The 25,526-nt window shown below is 46.8% G+C and overlaps 1 protein-coding gene across 2 annotated transcripts in view; it reads left to right on the top strand.

Annotated features, from left to right (window-relative positions):
• The window catches only part of SFMBT2 (Scm like with four mbt domains 2), a 209,637-nt gene that overhangs the window by 171,789 nt on the left and 12,322 nt on the right, over window positions 1-25,526 (top strand). For both annotated transcript variants that reach the window (XM_067700782.1, XM_067700793.1), the window contains exons 15-20: window positions 60-199; window positions 13,115-13,224; window positions 18,984-19,159; window positions 21,229-21,395; window positions 21,775-22,038; window positions 22,793-22,921. In XM_067700782.1, the coding sequence (XP_067556883.1) occupies window positions 60-199; window positions 13,115-13,224; window positions 18,984-19,159; window positions 21,229-21,395; window positions 21,775-22,038; window positions 22,793-22,921 (986 nt within the window). The remainder of the gene's footprint in view (window positions 1-59; window positions 200-13,114; window positions 13,225-18,983; window positions 19,160-21,228; window positions 21,396-21,774; window positions 22,039-22,792; window positions 22,922-25,526) is intronic.

Genomic DNA, 25,526 nt, shown 5'->3' with positions numbered 1-25,526 from the left:
AGTGAGTTAAGCAGGTTTCTCCGGTCCGAAAGCATCAGCTGTGTTTCTCTTCCCTGCAGGTACCGTCAACGGGAAGTACTGCTGTCCTCAGCTTTTCATCAACCACAGGTGTTTCTCGGGCCCCTACCTCAACAAGGGGAGGATCGCAGAGCTGCCTCAGTCTGTGGGACCAGGCAAATGTGTGCTGGTCCTTAAAGAGGTAAAGCACAGCCACGGGGGACTGGTTTTCACGGGGTGGTGGCCGCGTGGGCACAATCCCTGAAGAAGGGGGTCATAGGAATTTGAGTCCATTCAGGCAACATGTACCATGACATGCACCTCTTTCCTCTCAATCCTGCGAGCTGGAGGCTGGCGGTACAAGGATAGAAATGGCGTTCCTGCCCCGGAAACGCTCCCTGTCTAGTGGGAGGGATGTGCCTTCCCTGCTCTTCGTTTGAGTAAAGTCTTTTGTGAATCATCGCTTTTTTGTTTAAAAAGATGGCCTATTTTGAGCCTTTGTGTAGGTACATTCCTGTGTTTTGTGACAAAAAAGCACCCCCCAAACATCAAACTATACCATGATGAGCGGGTTTTAATTCCCTGGGCACAACGATCCAGTTATCCATTTATCCGTCCATTTATCCATTGAACAAATGTGTGTTCGGCAACTTCTGGGAGCCAGGCACGGCATCAAGTATCAGGTCAAGAAATAAACACCCCCTGCCCTCTGCCCATTTGGGTTTCACGGTCCTCTTGGGGAGATGACATAATTCTAAGTGAGACGTACAGTCGGGTGAAGGCTCGGTGGAGACCAGAGCGTGTGGTCTGGGCGCAGGGGGGGATGTGACGGATCTCTGGATGTGACACTTGATCTGAAGGAGGCAAAGTGATGGCGCCTTGAGTGCACAGCACAGATAGGGCTGCACCGATGGAGTTCAGGGTGGTCACGTGTGGCTGGAGGATAGCATTGGTCCTTACGTATAGGTGTAAAATTCACTGGTATAAAAGAGTATGTTATGTTTTGAAAAGAGAAAATGAGAAATCTGGCTGGCCTTCTGCCTCAGCAGGAGGCAGGATGGAGGAGAGGGTCTGCCTGGGAACGGCTTCCCTGGCATCCTGAGGGATATGGGGCTGAAGCTGTGGGTGACTGGAGCCTCCAGGTGACACCACGCCCGTGCAGTTCCTGCCTTGCGAGAGCCCCTGTGAGATTTCACATTTCATTTCGCCCAAAGAGGATGAGATCATTGCAGCAAAGCCAGAATGCGTTTACCTTTTCAGGCCATCAGCAGTATTCGCAGTTAAAGACTTTCTCATATTTCAGAAAAAAATCTGTCTTAGAGAAAAAATTGGGGTTACAGTTGAGAAGCAACCCTGTAAGAAAGGGACCAGGCTACTGCTGTTGTTATTTGCTCAGGCGAATTTGACGTAGAAGAGGCATAGCAGGTGCTTCCTGCCCGTCCTGAGCTCTCAGTCGTGGGAGGGACGGACAAGCCGGTAGCATCTTCAGGGCAGTCAGGATCTCAGGGTGGGCTCAGGGGTTTGGAGGTCTCAGGGACTTCCTGCATGGCCTGTGAGGTGGGGGAAGGGGGCAGCCTGCTCCAGGGGACGGAAAAGCATCCGGGAAGCCTGGAGCATTGGTGGGATCACGGGAAGGAAAACAGGAAGGAACGCTTGCAGCGCCTTGAATATGAGGACCGTAGGGACAGGCGTGGAAAGTGCAGAGATTCGAATCCAGAGTCTCCTGCGGGCCGGGACCCCGTCCTGGGCGCTTTGCCTGTGTCCTTATTTAGACTTGCTTTTCTTGAGATCTGTCACCTTCATGCTTTACGTTCTGAAATCAAAAAGTGCAAGGCGGGCGCCCAGCCTGAGTGGCGAATGGACCCCACTGATGAGAAGTTAAACGGAGATGGTGGCCGAGGAGGGGGTGGGGCAGCCCCTCTCGAAGGCCATCGGGGATGCTGGGGAGTGAGCTCCAGCCAGCAGCCAAGACATGGTGCACGGCCCCAGCTTGGCCCATAATGGTTATTCTTTCCATCTGACTGTTTACAGGGTAGGCAGGCGACGAGGAGCCCTCCCTGCAGGGTGAGCCCAGAGACGTCGTCCTTTGTAAAGAACACGAAAACCCCACATAAATAAGGGTCACTTCTTTTTTCTTTTTTTTATTAACATCTTTATTGGAGTATAATTGCTTTACAATGGTGTGTTAGTTTCTGCTTTATAACAAAGTGAATCAGTTATACGTATACATATGTCCCCATATCTCTTCCCTCTTGCGTCTCCCTCCCTCCCTCCCACTCTCCCTATCCCACGTAGGGTCACTTCTTTTTTATTTTTTTTGCAGTACGCAGGCCTCTCACTGTTGTGGCCTCTCCCGTTGCGGAGCACAGGCTCCGGACACGCAGGCTCAGCGGCCATGGCTCACGGGCCCAGCCGCTCCACGGCATGTGGGATCCTCCCGTACCAGGGCATGAACCCGTGTCCCCTGCATCAGCAGGCAGACTCTCAACCGCTGCGCCACCAGGGAAGCCCGGGTCACTTCTTTTAAACTCACCTTCCAGCCCCAGATATAAGACTGAATTACCAAGGTAGAACTCTTTATCTGTTGACACCTCTTTTGTTGCTGTAGGATGAAAGGGGAAGGTATCAGCAATTCTATTTACACATCCCTAACACGCACACTGAGAAAGAGAATTTGCTCACTTAGTGCAATGAACTCTGGATCACTCGTATTCTTTCTGGGAACCGATAAGTACAGAAATCAAAATATCCAAAATCCAAAATGATTAACGGTTAATCCAAAGTTTGCTTCAAGGATGGCAAATATAATTAATTTCTAAATGACTCAGGACCCCCGCCCCATTATTAACATCTGTCCTTTGTATCATGCTGTTGTAATACAACGCCGAGCACGTCGCAGATGCCCAGTGAACGCACGCAGATGAACACACACTGAGTTCTGCACTGCCTGACCGTTCTCTCTTCTTGGTGCCGTTTCTCACCATGCTACTCACTGGGTCAGCCTCTGATGTTCCCAGTTCCTTTTAGGTTTGCTGCCTTTACTCCCTCAGGCTGGGAAATCAGCTAACAAATTTAAGTCAACTTCTGTCCATCGACTAAACTTTATTTATTGAGCTCCTACTCGCCATAGAGCCCTTGAATAGAACCGTTGAGGGTGTTCAGCTGCAGCAGAGGTTACTTCCGGGTAGGGAAGGTTAAGGAAGGCCCAGTGAGATCTTCCCAAGAGTCAGCTCAGCAAGCTCGATGCCCAGAGGCCCTTCTTACTGCCAGGGCCGCTGCCTCGGAGAGTGGAGGTTGCTGGAACACTACCCCTAGACAAGCGAGCGCTTACTGTGCATTTAAGTCGGCACAGACCACAGGTCCCGCAGATGGTAGATTTGGTCTAAGAAGAAAGCAAGCCCAGGTTACATGTAGGGATACCTGTCACTGTATAAAATATAGCCCCTAGACCTAATGGACTCTCTTGAGTTCCCCCAGTGCATTCAGCCCTTGAGGGCAACCTTGCCATGGCCGTATCACCTGCCTGAATTTGTGCCTGGTTTTGTTGCCAGTGATCAGAATGGGACAGGGAAGCTCACAAAAACCTGGTGAATGGATGCGCTTGTGTAAAGTCCCCACAAGACCGTTTCACACCCACGTCCCAGTGGTTCCAGTGAGGTCCTTGGGCACCTGCGGACCCTGTTAACAGACACAGTGGCCTTAGGGTCAGTCTCTCTTTGGGGCTTGGCTAGTTTACTACATAATATTTTTAGAATTCAGCAGTAGTTACCCCTGATCAATCCTCTGATAGGTCCCAGCAATCAAGTTTAAAAGCTAGGCCAGAGGGACCTCCCTGGTGGCGCAGTGGTTGAGAGTCCGCCTGCCGATGCAGGGGACACAGGTTCATGCCCCGGTCCGGGAGGATCCCACATGTGCGAGCAGCTGGGCCCGTGAGCCATGGCCACTGAGCCTGCGCGTCCGGAATCTGTGCTCCGCAACCAAAGAAAAAAATAAAAGCTAGGCCAGAGCAGTTTTCTGATGACAGGAACTAGTTTTTTGCTGATGTTCAGAAAATGCATGAAGCAGGAAAGAAAGAAAGGAAGAAAGCAAGCACTTCAGTTCCGTGAGTGCAAGAAAAATGTAAGTCCCACCAAGCCAGTGTTCATGCTAATACTCCTGCTTCAGCCCAGGACCTGGGCATGGTTTCCAATTGCATTTCACTTACAGAGAATGAGGGCATTAGAGCAAAGACAGAGCACGTTCGCTTCTTCAGGCCATCAGGTGTGTTAGTAGTTAAACGTTTTTCTGTCTTTGGAAGATGTAGAGTGATGGCCGTTTTCCCTCTGTCTGGTTCTTGGAGAAATACACGAGGTCTGTGGGCATGGATGTGGAGCCGGCCTTTGGAGAGGGGTCCTGAGGGGTCCTGAGTGCTGAGAGGGCGGTGGACCAGAGGGGAGGAAGTTTCTGGCAAACGGGAGGATGAACGCCTGTTCACTTTCTGGGCAGTGAGCGTCCTGAGCTTGAGTAGGGTTGAGGGCGTAGGGACCTGGATTCCAGAAGGAGGGCGGTGGAGGGGGCGCAGGCAACCTCTAAGATCAGGAGCCCAGTCAGGTCCAGTCACCTCGAACAAGGGGCTCCCAGCGAGTAGCCTGGAGGGGAGGGGCAGGTCGAGCCCATCCACAGCCCCTCAGGTCCCCGGGGCGTTTTGTTGGACCCCCGGGTGCAGTCACAGGGAGAGTGGGCCCTGTGACGACAGACAAGAAGTGATGGTGTTTGTCATAAATGAAACTCGCAAGATCAGGATGGTCGTCGCCAGCCAGGACTGTCCTTTTCTATCCCCAGTACTTTCCCATGCACTCCTGCCCCAGTAACGCCAGGGTCTCCCCAAGTCAAATAAACTGCAGGTCCCTGGGGGCCCTCGGTGAACTTGGGAGGTTTTGCATCCCAAGCGTCCCACACCTCTGAGATCATCAGCATCGTGGGATGGAGTCTTGTCGTCCATTCGCAGAGGCATTCAAAGAACTTCTGCTTCATGCTTTATATGCAAGCTCGTGAGTGGCCAGGTCTGCGGTATTGACTTTGTCTACAGTGCAGTAAGGCAGGCGTTGTGTGCCTGTGTCGGTGTGTGAGAGAGAGAGAGCTGGTGAGCACAGGAGGAAAAGGTGGTGGGGGGCATCTGATGTATTCACTCCTGTCCATGTATACTGCGATGGAAAGTTCAGCTTCTAATGCAGACACACAATGAGATGGGAGAACACCGACCGGGTCCTACTGGCAGAAATGGCTCTGAAAACGCCCACTCAGGAAGAATGGGAGTCTGTGTTTTCATAGCAACTCTGAAGGCCATAGGTTTGAAGGCAGCCTGCCAGGATAAAATCCCACGTGCCTTACAGAGATCTGGGGGGAGCCCAGGGTTTTTCTTAAACATTATTTGGTTTAAATTATTTGCAGTGTGTAACCCCTGTTTTTAGCAAAAAAGAGAAATGTATCATTTTCGGTGGGGAGTCGATAGGAGTCCTTTTTCCCATTTTCCACATCACCTTCCGATGCGTGAAGCTACAGGTGTTAACAGAATTGCTCCTCAGCAGCAGGGGTGACCTGTGTTTCACTTGCTGCCTTTGGGCAGCAGGGTTTCAGCCGTTTAAGAAATGAACATTTATAGAGGGAAAATCGACAGGTTGTGCCTTTTCTGTGGAAAAGCAAAAATATGGCACTGGATTTTTATTGCCTTTTCTTTCTGATGTGGAACTTAGGAGAAAGCAACATGAGTCCTGGACACTCAGGAAACTCTCTGGATCCGTGAGCCTCCCTGGTTGCTTCTTCCCCTCTAGCACAACTGTCTGCCCCACTTAGTGGAGATCGCCAGGCTTGGGACCTCTGACTCACCCTGACACCGAGGGACCAGTCTGAATACGATGGGCTAGAGGGATAAGATAAAATAAGTGAGGCTGGACACAGCTTCAGCTCCACCAAAGGGGGAAAGTTGTTCCTGATTCGTAAAATACAGAGACACACAAATGCACGCATCCACCCTACACTATCCTCCCCTCACTCCACCCACCTACCCACCTACCCATCCATCCACCATCTGTCTATATCTATCTTTCTATCATTTATCTCTATGTATCGTATTCATCCATTCATCTCTCCATCATCTTTCATCTTTCTATCTATTAATCGTTATCTATCTATCTATATCTAGTGTACCTAAAAGAGTCACTTTGGTACTCTTCATCACAATCTGGTCCAGGGATGCAAAGGTATAGACATGACCCATTGAGCCTTCTTGGGTTTTTAAGAGAGTAGGTTGTGATTAGTGTAACTTTGCAAACAGTGACTGCAGAAATGACTAAGAGCCCTGAGTACTGGTTTGATGATGCCAGAGTTTGGGGTAACTAATCGGGTTGCCACCAGGGCACAAAGGAGCCAGGCACGTTCACCTTTATTGAGTAAGATTTTTCTCTCCCTCAATCTGCTTCTGTGGTCTGAATAGCTCTTTAGCCTCAGAAAGTGCAGAGGTCAGTGGTGTGGGGACTGCTGGGTGTATGCGTATTGTTTTTTGTCCATCCGCACCTTCCCAGGGTCTTTCATTCTGTTATCTGACACTCAGCAGCTATTACTGTGCATGGTCACATCAGATACACTCCAGCTCTGGGAAGCCAGCAGAGAATGAAACATCATCCATCCGTCCATCCCATTCATCCATTTAGTCGGTTCCTAAGCAATTCCTGAGTCATAAGCGTGTGCTGGTGGGCACTGTGCTGGAAGCTGGGGAGTCAAGGTGAGCAGGAGATGTGCCCCCCAGGTGAGTTGACAGTCCCCGCTGCAGAGCCTCACGGGGGAGGACTTAGGCATTTCAGGTTATACTGGAAAGAGGAAGAGTCTTGCCTAAGTGACATCCAGTTAAGTCAGTCAACAAAATCAGAGATGCAGACGTGCCTCTGGACAGTATTCTCCGGTGTTCTTGTTGCTGTTGTTTTAAACTTATGCTGAACATGAACCCATTGAGAACAGTGTACCAAGCCTGTGGGTGGTATAAACTATAGCACATACATAATGTATGATTCAGGAATTAGCTAGACAGTGTCCAGGAAGGTTGGCAAAAAAAGTACAAAGTTTTTTTTTGTTGTGAAGCTTTTATGATTTGCCTGTAAAGATGATGAGATACTTTTGCTGAAATTTCTTATTGTACTGTAGGGTAGGATTCTGTAACAAGGAAATCAGTGGCAAATGCTACCTCCTGGGCCTCCATTGACATAGAACATATGGTACCAGATAAATTCTTGGAGTGAATCAATCATTAAGTTTTAGATGTACAGAATAATTTGATCCAATATCAGTGCCCATCTTGAAATTCATTGAACAAATTCCAAAAAAGTCTTGATCGAGCGCCTCCTATTGCCAGGCATGGTTCTAGCTACTATGAATAAAGCAACAAACAAAATGTAGTCCCTGATTTCTCATCAGGAGGGCAGGTTGGTGAGGCTCCCTTCCTAAGGTTTGCACACAGCTGCCTTCTTGCTGTGTCCCCGCATCTGAGAGGGAGGGCAAGCTCTCTGGTCTCTGCTCACAAGGGCACCCCGTCATGGAGGATCCATCCTCAGGACCTCATCTAAACTTAACCACCCAAAGCCCCACCCCCAGTACCATCACATGGGGGAGGGTAGCACTTCAACGTAGCAATTTGGCGGGACATACTCAGTCCATAGCAGAAGGGAAAACCACAGGTGGAAAAGAATACTCTGGAAAATAGTCTAGAGTTTAAGGGCATTTTGCTGCTGACGGATCATGAGCTCAGAGGGCATCGTGGGTGGGTTTGGGAAGCCGTGAGGAGCTTGAGGTTGGGGCAGACAAGGGGGAAGCGCAGAGCCGTATGGGAGTGGGATTCTGGGCAGAAGGAAAGTTCTAAGAGTGTTGCGTTTCTGGTGACCAAGCTGAAGGAAGGTACAGGGTATGATGGGATTCTCCTGTTCGTCTTCCAGGGGGAAGTGGATAATTCCTGAAAATATAGGCTTCTTCAGAGAGTGGTCTTTTAATCAAATTGAAGTGATAAAGTAGGGAGTACTTTGGTGCCGGGGGAAGGGGGCTGCCTACCAGGGAAGCACTGGGCTCCCCGACCTTGCCTTTGAGCCTGGGGCGGGGGGAAGGGCCTGCTCTCCGGGTGGTGGGTTGTCCAGGGGAGGTGAGCCTTCCGTTAAGAATCGAAACAAAGTTGGAGGGCAGTTTCAGCCCAAGCAATAGAGTCCACCTGGGAAAGCACGTCAGATTATTACCGTTCTTATTACAATTTTTGTAACTAATAACCAAAGGAGAGATGAGCATAGTGATTATTAGGTAATATTTGGGGGTATATTAGATGCAGCAGTTGCATTAATTTTGGGGACGTGCCCAGAGCAGTCAGTGATTCGGGAGACTGAATGAAAACACCTACGTTTAAGGGTAAATAACTTGGAAAAGTCTTGTTTTCTTTTCCAAGCTTGTTTCGTGCTTTCCTCTGGCTTCTTAGAAGGTTACGTTTGCGCTGCAGAGAAGGAAAGACCCTGCTGCTTCCTCTTTGCTCTTATGAGAACGTCTTCCTTTCTTTTCGGTTTTTGGTGGCGTTTACTTTTGTGAGCGTTTAAGAGGAAGTGCTGCGTACTCCATTGATAACACTGTGGACCTCTGGGGGGTGTAGGATAAATGTGACTTCACTCTGGGAAAAGAAGCACAGCTGCTACAGTTCATTTGAAACCCAAACTCCTTCTTTGGGTTTGGAGACGTGTTTTAATTAATATTCTCCATTTAAATCTCGTTACAAAAATAAAACTCTTCTTGTCTGTCTGCTCTGCAACTCGCCGGGCCTCTCATTGTATCGACAGCCCAGGTGCTCACATCAGAGTCTTGTCTCATTTTGGTCCTCTCGCACTTTATGTATCCCATCCACCTGGCGAAGCCCTACTGATGGAGTAATGGCTGGTTAGGCAAGAGAAATTTTTTATCATTTTATTATTTTAAAAAACCCATTCATAAAATTATCTCCATTTCACCTGATTTTGAAATTGAAAGAAATCATCTTTGAGGCCCGTGAGGGCCTTTGGTGGTCCCGATTTCTATAAAAAGCTAATTATTGTAACTGTGGCTCTTGGATAGACTGCAGAGCAGAAAGGTCTGCTGTAACAGTGAACATGTTGAGGGGGGCTCCTTTGTATCCAGATCCTTCTTCTGACTTCGCCAGAGAGAGAATATCCTCCTTCCTGTTTCCCTGTGGGCCAGTCTCTCTCTAAATGTTTGCCCTGAAGAGACATCTCCCGCCCTGGCCACTAGAACTCAACAGATGACAGACCTTTGAGGTCGGGAGCCTGTCTTCTTTCCATTAAGTTAGCCCAGCCTGAGCTGTGGGAGCTTATATTTGCGTTCTGAAGTGTTTTCTAATCTTAACACTCAGAGAACTAATTTTCCTATTAAGTGGTTTCCTGCACTTTCAACATTGTTATAACTTTAATCATAGGATATAGTTGAGGTTGGAAACGATCTTAGTTACTTTCGGTGTTCGGGGAGAAGTTTTCATGATAGTGCATGTGGAAGGAAATAACGGAATTCCGTGATTTCACGAAGTGAACAGAAAAACATCCCATCGATTTACGGAATCCTTTGAGTGCTGACCTTGTACCTGAAAGGGCAGGGGCAAGAGAAGGAGACACGCATTCACTGAGGGGCTCCCGGGTACCAGACGCTTGGCGCTATTTGCCTCTTCCCCTGCCGACACCACCTACGCTCTGTTCTATTTGTCTCTTCCTCCCTCTGAGGACCCTTCTCTCTTCTCCTGTAACTGACTCACTCACCGTTTTCTGAGCAAACTTTTGCGCCTGATGGAGCAGAGGTAGGAGAACAAGAGGCGCAGCAGGACGGGGCCGTGGAATGCACCGTCGGAGTCCTCGGAGGTTCAGAGAGATGGGAGCGCAATTTGGATTTGAGAATTAGGTCATTGGTGCCCTTCAGTTTTGTGTACTGCTTGGAGAAGAAGCCAGATTTGGGTGGGTTGAGAATTGGAGATGAAGAATTTAAAAGTATAGACTTTTTTTTTTTTTTTTTTTGGGAAGTTGGGTTCTGGAGAAGAGGCAGTAGCAAGAAAGTCAGGAGCTTCTAAGGAGAGTTATTTTGCGAAGGTGCTTGACTGAAACATAAATACGGGCCAATGAGAATAGAGAGATGAAGGCTCAGGGAGAGTTTGTTTTGTGGGTGGATGAGGACTTCTTGGATATCAAGAAGAGGGCTACCTTAAACATTTTTTATATGCCGAGCTGTTACCTCCTTTATTTCTCACAACATCCTTATTACAGGGGAGAAAATCTTTTCCTCTACCCTCTTAGGTTCAGTAGGTAGGGCCTGTAAATTAAACTGACAAAAGACAGATTAACAGGAGAAAAGGGTTGCAAGAAATTAAAAACCAAAGAAGCCATTAGGCTTGAGATTTTTACATACCATTTTAATAAAAGACAGTACATTGTGGAGAGGTGATCAGACAAAGGGAAAGGGGTCTGGGCTCCGAGGACTGTTAAGCATATGCGGGAATCTAACGGAAGATAAGGGGTTTTTTTCCCTAGTAAGATTTGTTTGTGCAGAGTCATCTCTGGGCCATCTTTGTTTCTCCAGTGACAAGGGTTGTTTTCCTCCCGGTCCCAGAGCGGGGAGGGGGACACTTTCACAGTGTTTTAGGCAGAAAGGGGGAGGGCAGAGAGTTCCTGCAGTGTCTGCTGTTTCTCAGTTGTGTCAGGGAAAAATTAATCCTATGCCAAAGTGGCATATTTTGAGGTGACAAGTTCTGACCCCCTTCATTGTGAACCAGGTAAATGGCAGCGCCCCCATTATACAGATGAGGAAAGTCAATCAAGCATCTTGCCTAAGCTTGATTAGCTTCTAAGGGATGGACCTGGGATCCCATCCCATATCTGTCCAACTTTACAAAGGCTATTGCTCCTCTGTTATAATATACTGTGGGGACTTCTGTGTAGAAGGGTGTTCCCAATAAACATTTCGTGAAGCCTAGGAAATCCAGTGAGGCATTGCTCTAGAGCTAATTTCCTCCTTGAGATACTCAAAGCAATCTTAATGCCAGTTTATTGGGAAGAGTGTTCATCAGCTTCACAGCTAACATCCTGTTAGTTAATTGGGGACAGGGTCTGAGCTACCCTTTGTGATCAAGAGTGTAATAACTTGAATTCTGATGTTTTGCAAGGTACAGTAATTCAGTCTAACTTGGGTCATAATAACAGCTGTCAACTTAGCTATTTTCATGGAGTAACTATAATACACTAAGATGTCAGGTACATAAATTATTCAGCTCACAATTCCAAAGTTTTATAGAGAGCTTGTTGAATTTAGAGACAAATGATGTGACATTGGGAAAAGCCAGGGGAAAATTATTCAATATCACATGCCTTTTACGATTTAATTGCCGCCTGTTTCCACTCTGAATTGAACTCTGGAAGGCATTTTCTTTTCACAGTCACAAAATGCATTTCTCTATGCAGCAAATAAGATGTAGCTCTGGGGCTTTCTCAGCGAAACACAATGAAAAGATTCAGTTGAAAGTTTATTGTCTGTTGATAAACACTGGGTGCGTGATTTCAGCCAGTTTCAAATGGATTTATTTTTAAACTCGGTTTCTGTAAATTGTACTGACAGTAAATAATAAAATCAGATGATTATTCTAATAGAGAAGACAAACACAATAGAACTAACTGCTTGTATTGCTGTGTCCTGGCCTTTTAGCGTCTTGGCTGGAACACGTTCTCTGGATGGGGCTCTACAGGGACCTGGGAACATAGCAAAATGCCACCCAGGCAAGAAAAAGACAGTTGCCATGCTGACTGCAGAGGACAGAATATTTCAAGATCGAATCCTCAGTTATGAGAAGGCTTTGTTTCTCTCAATTAAATCAGGGTGCAGACCACACCAATTACATTCCAGAACACACCGGGTACATGAAAACTGGGACTTGAAAATTTCTGCAGCTTACTTTTCATCTTCTTTCTTCCCGTTAACACTGTGCTGGTCTCCTTCACAAAATAGTAGGCGCTTCAGCAATATAGCCAGTGTCCTTCCAACTCAATAGGGAATTTTTCTCACTCTCTCAGTGGGGTTTTGCTCCGAAACATGGCACGTGAACTCAGTGCCTGGCTCGTTCCTCTTCTGGACGGGGAGGGGCTTCAGGAACGGCGGGTACTGTGTGCTGTCTGTATGCTCCAGGGCTTGGCACAGGGCAGATCCTCAGCGAATGGGCGTTTCATGGAATGAAGCCCCCGAGGTCTCAGTGTTCCTTTATGTGCTGCATTGCATCTTCACATTTTTTTGAGCTCTCTATCCAAATAACAGCAGCTCACGAGCATGCCAGAACTCATGAATGTTCATTGCTAATGAGGATTTGCTTATGGGAAACGAGTGCCTCGGAGCGTGAAGTTGAGGCTTTAGAAGGGAGATGTCTGGTCCCTCTGGGACTGTTGCAGTGGTTCTGACCACGTGTTCATTTTCTCGCACTTGGGACTTGGGAGTGAAGGGGTGGCTTGAGGAAGCTGTCAGATGGTGTTTAGACGCTCAGACTTCCTTTTGAAACACTCACGTCTCTGAGAAATGTCCTAATGTTAGATGTCCATAAATTGGGTCAGCGTCAGGTGAGTTTCAAGTAATTTCTTAGCCCTCCGTACAAGTATCTGAAGCTTATCCAGAAGTGTTGGAACAAACCTCCCATCTCCATCTTAGTGATTCCGTTTGAAACGTATTTTTAAGGATAAAATGGAATTCTTAGTAACCGATACTACTGACGAGGAATCCAGTTGAAGGATGATCCGTGGCTCTTTGGAGAAAATGGTTCAGTTTTTCCACAACCAGGAACATTAGTGAGAGCCAGCCATCCCCTCTGGCCAGCGGTTCACACTCTCCCAGGCAGAGGCGTCGGATTTCACGCCCTTTCTATCCCCTTGATGGCGAGCACGTCAGTGCCAAGCTGCAAAACATTCTCTCTGACTCCATCGCAGCCCATTGCTGACGGGAGGTGCAGGGCAGACAGCTCTGAAGTATCAGCGAAGCGGTTTCTAAAACATTCTCGTTTTAGCAGAAATGGATGCAGTGGACGTTCACGGCGATTCCTTTTTCCCAACAGGTTCTTAGCATGATTATCAATGCAGCTTACAAACCTGGAAGGGTATTACGGGAATTACAGCTGGTGGAAGACCCACACTGGAATTTTCAGGAGGAGACACTGAAGGCCAAGTAAGTGTTTTCAATTCTGGAAAACCAGGGTTCTCAGCATTCTTTGCCTGCCACTTTGAAACTTTTCCTTCCTCTTTTTCACATGGCCCAGAGAAGTGGAAACCAACAGAAGGCTTGTTGTTCTGCAGTTCTGTGCACCACACACAGAGTTTATTGTGTTAAATATTCAGAATAAAAATGTACTGATGGGTTGTTTGATCCAGAGGGAAACATTTATATAAAGAGAGGATTCCTCTTATCATTATTATACGTTTTTCATTAACAGATCTTAATATCTGTTACTGTAGAGTTTATGCCAGATACAATGTTTCTTACTCTGTGACTTGACAGTTTTTAAAAATAGGAAGAACCAATACCTCTCTTTGGTTTTGGTTAATAGGCTGTGGCTAGACATGTAGTTGGTCACTTATTTTATTTGGAAACAGGCTAATTGGAAAGGTAATGTTTGCTTTGCTTTAAGTTTCTTGAACTCTGAAATTGGGAACACCCCCTGGCCTGCTTTGCGAGAACTCAGTTGTTTAGGAGACAGATAGAAAAAGACCCATGTCTCAAGATAACTTTATGTTTAATAATAGTTTTGGTGGTTTGAGAGGGCTTTTAATATCCACTTCATTCTTTTCAAATGGAATAGATCTTCATCGGTCCACTTCCTGTATAATGGTGTCAAAAGGTATCACTTAGCTGTAACATTTGGAAAATGATGCTGTTTAAACAGTGAACAACTTTTCAATGGCTAGAGCATACCTAAGCCCTCCTTTAGGGAAAGTGCCTGTCCTATTTGTAGTGAAAATTAAGGAATATTAAATAACTTATATGACCAGTGGTATTTTCCTCCATGGTTAACTTACACCAGAACTGAGTACAGACGTGGAGAAATTCACAGTTACTCGCATTCATGGTTAGTTATCCACTCAGCCTTTCCTGTGTCTTTTTTGAGCATCTCTATAATTTTAGATTCAACAAAAGTCATGTATGGTCTAATGATACTCCACTAAACCACAAAAATTAAAGGGAATACATGTAAATAAGGAGAGTTTTGGTTTGTTGGAAGGTGTCGTGTCAATGAAGGGTGACACTATACCTCACCCTTCCCTTCCTTCCCAAGAAATACTTAATTGAGCTTCACCTGTAGCCCAGAAAAAAATAAAACATGTTATTTTTCCTATCTAACATTCTGTATTTTTCTACTTTATATAAGCTGGAGATTATCAGACACAGTAGAATACTTTGTTACAATGTCGATTCATACTGGTAGCGGTGGCAGGAAACCCGGGCAAGTATTTATAGAGAGAAACCCTTCTTACGTCTTGTTTTAAAATTTTTCTGTAAAATTCAGTACATCCAAAATACACCCAAGGATATAGAAATAGTAAAAGTACAACGACCTTAAATTCCATTAAAATCTCCCCTGCTCCCTAAGCTAGCCAGAAACTCACTCCGGATTCCCAGAGTGACAGAGAGAGTTCATTTTGCACTGTTGTCACTCATTTTCCCATTGCCAAGTTGATCAGAGCTTTTATGAAACCAGCCTGTTACAATCAAAACAGACACAGCACGACCCAGCCCTGCTGTATCGTAAAGGCAACGTTATTACCTATTATATCAAACATGACAGCGCGTTCCTTAGCAGAATCTTACACAGCAACTTATAATGAGAAAATGTGTGTCTGAACTGGATTTCAAGTGTCTGGATCACAGTAGCATCTTAAAGCAGCTGCTAACAATGGCAGATTTACAGTCAGCGGGAATATCCCTTATAATACTGCATGCTGAGTCACCTCTTTCCTTCTGATGTAAAACGACAACGTTTTAGATCTTGATAACTTTGATGTTTTCATTGGTGCAAAAGGGAGGAGAGAGAGTTGACTTCTTCCCATTTTGCTGAAAGGCTAAGATGCTTTCTTTCGTGAATAAATAAACTCAGCGAGGGCGGAGACCTGCGTTTAAGGCATTCAGTTGTCTTGGTTGTGGTCCTTGAATTATAAAACCACAGAGAGTGTTCTCAGTAAGAAAGGGCATGAGATTCTTCTCTGTAGAGCTTTGGGAACGCTGTCACTTAGCATCTGGGAGTTCTGATTGGTTTTTTCCTCTTCTGAAAAGACCCATTTAGTTGAGAGGATAGGGGTGACATTGACAAGGGTTGATCTGTAAATAGACGAAAAACGAACACTGTCATCTACAGTTGTCCCCCAATGATTTTGCCTATTTAGCCAGCAACCATACCTTTTATGCTAGAACAAATTATCGAAATGTTTGAACAGTGTATAAGAAGCCTATCATATAATGAGTCTTCAACACGGACTGCAAGGCAGAACCAGGAATAGCTTGTGCTAAAGGAAAAGGGGATGCTAGTGTAGTTCACTTCAGCAGCTCTGGAAGAGAACATTGTTTCTTTCCGATGGATTGAAGTTACTAAATTGACCTACATTATTTAGAATTTCTGGAGGAGGAATTTAGGCTATACCTGGCTATACCTTAGGGGGATTAAAAAAAAAATCCAGTCCTGTGCTTTTAGAGACATTTACATGTGTTTTCCAACATGTTATAGAATCTTCCTGAGGGGGAAAAATTGTTGACTCTTGTTTGAATGGCTTTTGTGACAACCTTTATAAAAGCCAGGCGGAGGTTTAATAGATTTTCCCAGTCTCCTTTTGTTACAGTTATGCAGAATATTTAAAGTGGAAATATCCTGATGTAATTTTGAGTGAACTAGATTTCATGATCACTTAGGCAGAAGCAACAAGATAAAGTCAAATCTTTACTTTTAGGTGAGTCACGTTCAGCTCTATGGAAGTGATATTTTGGTTTCTTTTTTCATAAGCAATGACTATTTTGTGTGTGTTTTCATTTATTTTACCTTTTGGGGGGCATTTATTCATGCCCATGCTTTATGAACAGTAAGATGTAATATTTGACTATCAAGGAGACTTATGTGAAAAAGGATTCCCAAACTGAGAGACTTTTCACTGAAGAAAGATTTTGTTGGTTCATGTGTTAATTTTTACTTTGCTCAGACTTGTGAAATTTGCTCTCGTGAAAATGTATGCTGTAAACATTACGTTAAGCAAGAGGGTGAACCCGTTTCTGAAGAGAAGACTGAATTTCGGTGTGTAATAAATTCATCAGGTTATGGGCGTGGCGTTTCTGGGTCACACACAGACCAGTTTAGGATGTTCTGAATTAGAGGTTGTCTTTCATAAAATAAACGCCCACCCCATTTATCACACAGAGTTCCCATGACTTGAAATACAGGAATCAAGAAGGAAAAGAGAAATTTCTGAGGTTGAGTACCTTAAGACTGAAAACTAGTGTTGCACTGACCCTAGTTGTAGATTAAGAATCTACAAGTAAAAGCTTTGTTTTGAAGGAAGTCGGGGCCATCTCTGACTATTTATTGCTAATGAGAAGAGCGATTTTTCTCACTGTGTGCCACGCATCCTTGTTTCTGCAGTTATCTTTTTTCCCCCTTGTAATTCTTCCTTAAATATTTGAGGATGTGAATTCACCTTGACAGACAGGAGCCTTATTCTCCACTGTCATCATAGTCCTGTCACAAGTAAATCTTGCATCACAAGATTTTTTAAAAAGGTCCTGATATGGGTCATTTTGAAAGATGAATGATACAACTTAGGCCAAATTGAAGTCATTCTGCTTGGATCAGTGTTGGCGTTTTCACTTTGTATTTCTTTTTGACTCAACATCCGTTTTGATTTTTCTCAACTCTTTAACTGAAAGAGAAGAGACCGTTTTCCCCAGAACTCTTGTTTGTCCATCTTCATCTGTCTGTCTCCACCCTGCCACATGCACTCACACGTGGACATAAATCCCTACTTTGGCTGATAGGAAATTATTGGAAGGCTACCCACACTTCCTTATTGATGTCAGGGGGAAAACCCCTTCATCTACCCTCTTAGGTTCAGTACCTGGGAGCCTGCAAACTAAATTGACAAAAGACAGGGAAAAAAAAAAAAAAAGACCATTTCTTTCCTGGTGCAATGGATGTACACAAGAAGTGCTCTATGATGTGTAACTCAAAGGGACAGTTAGGGTTTGGAGCTTATACCTAAGTCATCCCTAACCTAGTGGGGGGGAAAGGAGTGGGGAGAAAAGGCCTCTGGGGAAGAACAAATAGGTTTCTTTGGGAAAGACAAGTGGGTTTTTAGGAGAAACCTGGGAGATAAGAAAGTTTGGAATAGTTTGTTATGCAGGCAGGAGTGGCCTTTCTGTCTTCTTTAAGGCCATGAAACTCCTCCAAGAGGGGATTTATGGTAGGCTTATCCCTAGGATGAGAAGCGACCCCCAAAGAGGGGATTTATGGCGATCCTCATTGCTCAGAAATTTCTGCCTTTAGTCAGATAATGGAAACTCCAAGAAAGCTGCCTTCTGCATCTGTTGAACCGTAAACATCTTCCTCTTAAAACAGTCTGTGTGTGCACTCTGAGACTCTGAGTGGGTCCCCACGTTCACGGCAGGGAGGCAGTCCTTCCTGGTCCCTCCATCGTGCTGCCTTCCTGTACTGTTTCAAAGTGTGCTCCCCATCAACCCTGCAATCACGAGGGTGGACAGCAGGTACTCTTAACAACCATTCTGGAACCAGACAACCATTCTGTTTTTCACTTCCTCTATTCAGTAAATTACACGAGATAGTCAACACTTTATTATGATATAAGCTTCGTGTTGGATCATTTTTCCCAGCCATAGGTTAATGTGAGTGTCCTGAGCACATTTAAGGTAGGCCAGGCGAAGCTCTGATGTTCGCTAGGTTGGGTGCATTACATGCATTTCCGACTTAGGATATTTTCAACTTAAGGTGGATTTATTGGGATGTAACCCCCATCGGAAGTCAAGGAAGATCTGCATACAACTGTGTAAAGGAGCAGGTTGACACTGCTGATGAGGAAACTGACAAGGTCAGCCTTCCTTGGTGGTTCTTTCTCTCTCAATTTTGCTTAGTTTTCCAAAAATTAACACAAGTGCTCTCAGCCAGAGCTACCACTACGTGCAGTTTTCCTGGAAAATAAACTATCGTTCAGGATTTCAACTTGAAAATTAGGGTGCACATCAAGGACATAGTTTACTAGGCCAAGCTATTTTGATGTATTCTCATTTCAGTGGACTCTTAAGTTTAGTGAGATGTGAAGTAAATAAAGACATATGATCTGTTGCCAACTGAGAAATTTATCATTATTTTGTACCAATGATAGTTTTAAAAACTGTATTGAAAGGTGACTCAAACCATTTCGAAGAGCTCACCTTTTCAGCCAGCATGGTTTACATCATTATTAAATAGGCATTTGGATGAGGGCTGTAGTACTTATTTTTAAAACAGGAGTCCATCCAACCTGCTTTCCAGAAGATCTGGTCTCTAGTTTTTCGCTGGTGACTTCATGTGGTTTTTCTTGGGGAGGAGAAAGGTTTTATTTCTCAAAGGTCATGAGCAACGAGTGACACTATCTAGATTCCAGAAGCATCCTGGAGGGGTGTTCAATTACGTAGACCCCGGTGAGAATACGCCAACTGGGAATCTTTATTTTGGAATCCTGTTTTAGCCCGGTCGCCACATACATTGCCCATGGCGCTGGGTATTTCTTAAAAATATTTTTGTGAACTCATAAGGAACAACGAAAACAAATGACAGAGAAACCACACACAACCTGCTTTGTTTTTAGAAAGTGAATGGGCCGCTTTGGAATCCACTGTACAAAATAGATCTGAGTCAGTGTGTGGTCTCTCCATCACTTTTTCTTCTTTGTTTCTAGGTATAGAGGCAAAACATACAGGGCCGTGGCCAAGATCGTCCGAACATCTGACCAAGTAGCGGATTTCTGCCGCCGTGTTTGTGCCAAGCTCGAATGCTGTCCAAATTTGTTCAGTCCTGTGCTGGTTTCTGAAAACTGCCCGGAGAACTGCTCCATTCACACCAAAACCAAATACAGTAAGTGCAAATCTGAAAAGAACGTTGGTCTGTGGGCCTACCCGCAGACCATGTAGTCATGTAGTTGGTGGGCTGTTTTTTTTTTTGTTTGTTTATTTGTTTGTTTTTGTTTAAACACCTTTTGCATAGTTTTTCCTAGGAATTGCTACGGGAGAATTCTTTAAGGTTTACTTAGTAGATACTTGTTTCTCTCCTAGAATAAGGAAGGGATGGGGATGTCTCCAGCTCTGCTGCAACCACACTCCAGGATGAGCTGCTTTGTGGTTCTCTCTAGGTGTCAGACACTAATGGATAAGTGTTTGTTCACACCCAAGAACCCCATGGCGTTTCTTGACGGTTTTATAAGTGCCGTCTTTACGGACCAAATTCAAGTGGAAGATACTGGAAATAGACAGCTTTAGTCCTGAAAGAAACCTACACTAGTCGGTCATTTTGCATATAAGGAGTTTGAGGTGTGGAGGCTGAGTGACTTTCCTCTCAGGTACAGTGGTGTGGGGATGTGTGGACACGTGCTTCACTGCAGGGTGGGAAACAGCCGCCGTCATCCAGGAGCCGTGCGTTTGGCATTTTCCTTTGTATGCCTCCAGCCGTAGATAAAGGTTCCTTTGCTGCATCTGGTCCTTTTCTGGAATAATGGGAGTTCCATAGGGAACAGTTGAGGCTTTGGCTAATGAGGAAGCATCTCAGTGTTGATCACAATTGAAAACTGGACCCATAATAGGTTTTAGTTAGTTGATTATACATTCAAATGATAAAATATAGCAATCATTATTGAAAGTTGGTAAATAATTTTCTAACTATTGCTCTAGGAGGTAATACAGACGTATAACTCTGTTATTGAATTCAGAAGTAATGAAAGTCTCCACTGAGAGAAAAGAATAAAGTGTGTAGTTATGTAGTAGGGAATGAACACTATTTGAAAAGACAGAAGGTGCCCCGTTAATTTGGGCTGTGTGTTTGCCAGTTGGTCTTGGTCAGATCGAGAGATGGGGAAATCCTTCGTGACCAGGGCCCTCCAGTAGGTGTTCACTGTGCTTGTTCATTCTTCAAGCTTCAGACTCGGGGGCAGCTGTCGGAGCATCTCCAGTGGGTGTGGTTGCCACCACGGTGTGCAGTATTGGGGGCAAGGAAGGGCAGCAGAGAGAAACTCCTGAAATAACTCTAAGCTTGTTTGGCTCACCTTCTGTCTCAGTCTGCTCGGGCCGCCACAGCAAAGTCCCACAGACTGTGGGGCTTAAACAACAGACATTCATTCCTCCCAGTTTTAGAGGCTGCAAGTCCAGATCGAGGCGTCAGCAGGGCTGGTTTCTCCTGGGGCCTCTCTCCTTGCCTTGTAGTCGGCCGCCTCCTCGCTGTGTCCCCACAGGGTCCTCCCTCTGTGCGTCCCTGGTGTCTCTTCCTCGTCTCGTCAGGATATCAGTCCTGTTGGGTCAGGGCCTCACCCTTATGACCTCATTAACTGTAATCACCTCCCTAAAGGCCCACCTCCAGGTGCAGTCACATTGGGGGTTAGGGCTTCTACAGTTGAATTTGCGAGGGGTTGTGTGGGTGGCAGGTGACACTGTTCTGTCCGTAACAGCTTGTAAACACGAGGGCACCGGGGACAGGTTTCCCCCCTGTGGAGCTGTTCTCTCAGAACTGTTTCCTGAGGTGTAAATGGGATGTGAAGTTTCTGGGTTTTTTTTTTTTGCGGTACGCGGGCCTCTCACTGTTGCGGCCTCTCCCGTTGCGGAGCACGGGCTCCGGACGTGCAGGCTCAGCGGCCATGGCTCACGGGCGCAGCCGCTCTGCAGCATGTGGGATCTTCCCGGACCGGGGCACGAACCCGTGTCCCCTGCATCGGCAGGCGGACTCTCAACCACTGCCCCACCAGGGAAGCCCCGGGATGTGAAGTTTCAATGGTCTCAAATGAAGGAATGATCTCTCTCTCACTTTCCCCCTCCCTCTCCCTTTAGTTTTCCTTCTCTCCTCCCTCTGCCTTGCTCCTGTCTCTATCCTCCCCATCCATGCATGCCCGTGAGTGTAACCTTTTAATGAAGTTTGTAATCTCATCATCTCTCTCCCTGTAGCTTATTATTATGGGAAGAGGAAGAAGATCATTAAGCCCCCGATTGGAGAAAGCAGTGCTGAAAGCGGACACCCTAAACCGGCCAGACGCAGGAAACGACGAAAATCCATTTTTGTGCAGAAGAAACGGAGGTCCTCTGCCGTGGGCTTTGCCGCAGGCTCCGGGGAGGTACGTTCTGCTCGGAAGCTTCCCACATTCGATCGGGAAGCGCCGCCCTGGCTTCACAGCCAAGGCCAGGTCGAAGTTTGATGCTAAATGGTGAGAATCGTGAACCGCCAGAACCCCCTCCTTCGTTGTCGAACGCAGACTTAACATTGCAGCGTCTCGGCTGGGAAGGGGCTGCAGGTGGGACCCGGGGTGGGACCATGGGATCCATCTTCCGAGGCCTCCTTGGACACATCTCAGCGGGAGGGTGGTACCGGCACCTGGGCAGGAGAGGGTCTGAGGTGGAGTTGCGGGCCCCCTCCCCCGCCTTCCCGAGGCCCCCTCCCCTACCTTCCCGGAGGCCCCCTTCCCCACTGCCTCAGTGCATCTTCCGTCCTCCTAGGAAAGTGAAGAGGAGGATGCGGACGCCCTGGACGATGACACCGGGAGTGAGGAGACCGGCTCCGAGCTCCGTGATGACCAGACGGACACATCCTCGGCCGAGGTGCCCTCCACCCGGCCCCGGAGGGCCGTGACCCTGAGAAGCGGCTCGGAGCCTGAGCGCCGGGCGCCCATGGAGAGGACGCGGAGGGGCCGGAGGGCCCGGGCCACCCCCAGTGCCGAGGGGGCCCCCAGGGGCCCGGCCTCCAGCCGGGAAGCAGCGGAGGTAAAGCTCAGGCCACTTCAGCTGGCCCGTCTGGTGTCCCCAGTGGGGCAGCACGGGACCTCACTTGGGGGACCCCTGTTTAAGTTCAACACTAGCAGCTGCTCCGGCTGTGTTGCTAAATCAGGGGCAGAAAGCTTGGTGATTCCACATCCCACGGAGCAGGACGGTGAACCTCAGGATGGGGCTCTGGGAGAAGTAATAGCACCTCTTTTTCCGGAAGGTTTTAAAACCACAGGGATCAGGAGAACAGACAGAATAAGTCCTCAAGGTCTCATTAAACACTAGGCTTTCCCTCCTCAGGAGACCTGTGATGCTATAAAGTGTGTAGTCGGGGTATCTGGTCTCCCCTGAGCCCACGTGTTACACGATCAGCTGGAAGGTCGCTGGCACCAGCGTCACACACGTAACTGGGGGCATAGTGGCCTCGCTCGCCTACACCGGCTCCTGCCCTGTCTCCTCCTCGACCAGAGATCCCGCACTCAGCCCCAGAGCTCCTGAACTTGGGGGTCAACAGCGGCCGTCACTGTGCCTTTTTTTTTAACCTCTAAAGATACACAAGTCTTTGGAGCAAAGTCATAACCCAGACGAGTTGCTAAGAGCATCCCTGGATACCGGTCGCCTCTGCACCTGTCCAGGTGCCTCGTGAGGAGGCCGCGAGTGGTCCAGAAAGCCCGGCTCCAGCCTTCAGGGTTCAGAGAGGGTCCTGCCATCCGGGAAGTGAGAAAACAGCCTCCTGCTTCCCTTCCCTCTGCAGGCGGTGAAGCAAGAGGAGGAGGAGAGGCTGGTCCTGGAGAGCAACCCCTTGGAGTGGTCGGTGACAGACGTGGTGAGGTTCATCAAGCTGACGGACTGTGCCCCCCTGGCCAAAATATTTCAGGAGCAGGTACGGGGTTCCGCTGCGCAGCAGCTCTTCTGGTTCTGAGCCTCTGGGTCTTCTGTGTCAGCTGGCTTCCTGGGGCTTGGCCTCAGCAGGGGGTGGGGGGCTTCCTCGTCCCTGGGGGCAGGGAAGCAGGACACCCGGGCTCCACGTGCGGTCCCACCTGCAGCTCCGTGGGGTCTCTTTGCCGTGCAGTGGAGACGGCAGCTCCGGCCTCTACGAGGGGTTCTCGGATGCCCCTTGGTGAGGGCTGGGTCTTATGCAGCCTGGCCTGGCTGGAGGTCAGGGCTCCCAGCTCTGCCTTGGCTGGCGGGTGGGGTGCGCGTTGTCCCGTGGTGGAGCAGTTGTCGTCTGAAAGGCTTTTGTCTCCCCAGCTCCCCCTTTCCAGTAGAGAGAACAGGCTTCCGTTGGCCCTCTTTTCATTTGTGCCCGTTGGCATTTCTGGGCTGCCAGCTTGTGTAACACTAAAGACATAGGAGGCCAAAAAACAAAAGCTCAAAGGACTGGCTACCGTGTCAGATCTGGAGTCCCACTGTCCCTGGCTGGTCTGCCTTCTTTTCTCCACCTTCCAGAGTCTTCTTATGTTTGTCTTATTTATAACATTCAGGGCTTTTACTTCTCGAGAGAAAGAGGGAGAAGTCTACTTGATCTTCCCAGAGGCAGAAGCCCTCGGGCCGTTGCGCTTTATTTAACGCTGCTTTTGTCACGGTTTTCTTACTTCCTTCACTTCTTTCTTTGTAAATTATTTTAAAGCCTATGGTATGTTAGGTACTACGGTAAACTATGGATAAATGGGCGAACTATTGATATAATTTATACCTTAAAAGTTTTCAATCTAGCAGATGAAATGATATGCCATAAGGAAGGAGGGTTTTTAATCTATATTTTCCCTTAAGTTAGTATGAAAATAAATCCCCACTCTAAACATAATCCACCTTGCACACTTCTCACTGGCCTCACATGAAGGTTCAGGTGGAAGCCTGTCACGTGCTCTACCATGTTTGCTCAATTTGTTGCATCGACATTTCTTGCATTGTTTCACAGTGTAAGCGTCTTTCACGACCTTGCATTTCACTAAAGTACTGCTTTCCACGTCATAAATTAAATATATGTCCATCTAGCTTTTTTTTTTAGATTATACAAACCAATAGTCTAGAAAGAGGGTAATTCAAGCATTAAATCATTAAGAAAACAAGAAAGGCCTCTGATTTCCCCTGTAACCAGTGAACTTCTCAGATTTTCTCCCAAGGCCACCAAAATGCAGTAACGAATTATAAAAAGCAAATTAATGTGGTTCCCAGCTCCTCCCAGGAGAGGGGAGTTCTCAGTGTTCCCAAGGTTTCCACTGATGGAATATTAGCGTCTTCTGTAGACACCCAGTAAGTGCACCGAACGAGTGAATGGTGGCTGGAAGGCCAGGCCACCTCCTCGCTGTCTGACAAGCTGCACTTCCTCTCTGGGCGACACTTAAAAGCAGACAAAAAGAAAAAGGTTCCTTGTCCGTAAAGAACGTGGTAATGAGCATGTCCCTTCATTTAAACACACAAACAGGAAAGAAAGAGAATTGTGAGAAACGTGAGGACTCACATGATTTGGGGCTTGTTGAGAAACTGCATCTCGGTCTTGCAAACAAGAACAGAGCAGAAGGTTGAAATCCTGCTTAAAGCATATGGCCCGATGCAGCATGTTTCCGGTCTGGTGTTTATTACTAGCAGCACCTCGAAAACAGCGTCACATTTGTATACGTGACGAGTGCTGATGACACGGATTTAACACGCGTTCCAGCCGGTCCTATGTTCATTCAGTCTGCACCCACTGAGTGTCTGGTACAGACCTTGCAGTATCCACGAGGCAGATACAGAAGGTATCGGTCTGTGTTAGTCTCAGGGCTTGTTTTGAGACTCACGTGCCGCTTTGAACTGACAGATGCTTTCCAGTTGGGCCTCTCGTGGGACAAAGAACAGATGCTATTTGTGCTGTGAAGGGCAGACAATAAATATAAATATATATAAATATATATAATAAATATAAATATCTGGTAATAAGCAAGAAGGTGAAGACAAAGCTGATTTGTGAAAAAGGCTAAAATACTACTTATACTGAATCATCCTTAATTGGATTTTAACCCCTGTTTATAACAACATCTCGGGAAGTTTCGTGCCTTCCCAAGCCAAGGCATCTAAGAAGGAAACATTCCCGACACTCGGCCACTTCTAGGATCAACAAGGGGCATCTGCTCACATCACCTAAAAGCTTGGCCTTACATACCTACTTATTTCTCTCATAGGAGAGAAAAATAGGTAGAATTTAATTGATTATAGCCTTATTTCTATTTAAAGTTCTATGTTAGACCGTTTCATCTGTCACAGTACAAGGCTGTTCCCGGCGGGGCTACCTGAAGTCCGTGGGCACCTGAGCGTGTATTTTGTTCAACCAGACCTCTAATTACTAATTTGTTCTATCCCCTTTGAGGCCAAACGCCACAGCTCTGATTTGATGGGGCCTCCAGTGGGTCACTCCAGGCGTCGTATGAGTTTTTAGATGAATGAGGAGGAGCTGGGGGTTTATCCACCAGCATGTGAGAGAAATCACAGCGGGTGGAGTCACAGCT

Source organism: Pseudorca crassidens, chromosome 1 (genome assembly GCF_039906515.1).
Source record: "Pseudorca crassidens isolate mPseCra1 chromosome 1, mPseCra1.hap1, whole genome shotgun sequence".
Classification (NCBI taxonomy): domain Eukaryota; kingdom Metazoa; phylum Chordata; class Mammalia; order Artiodactyla; family Delphinidae; genus Pseudorca; species Pseudorca crassidens.
Note: the sequence above shows the minus strand (reverse complement) of the source record. Positions and strands in the feature narration are given on the sequence as shown.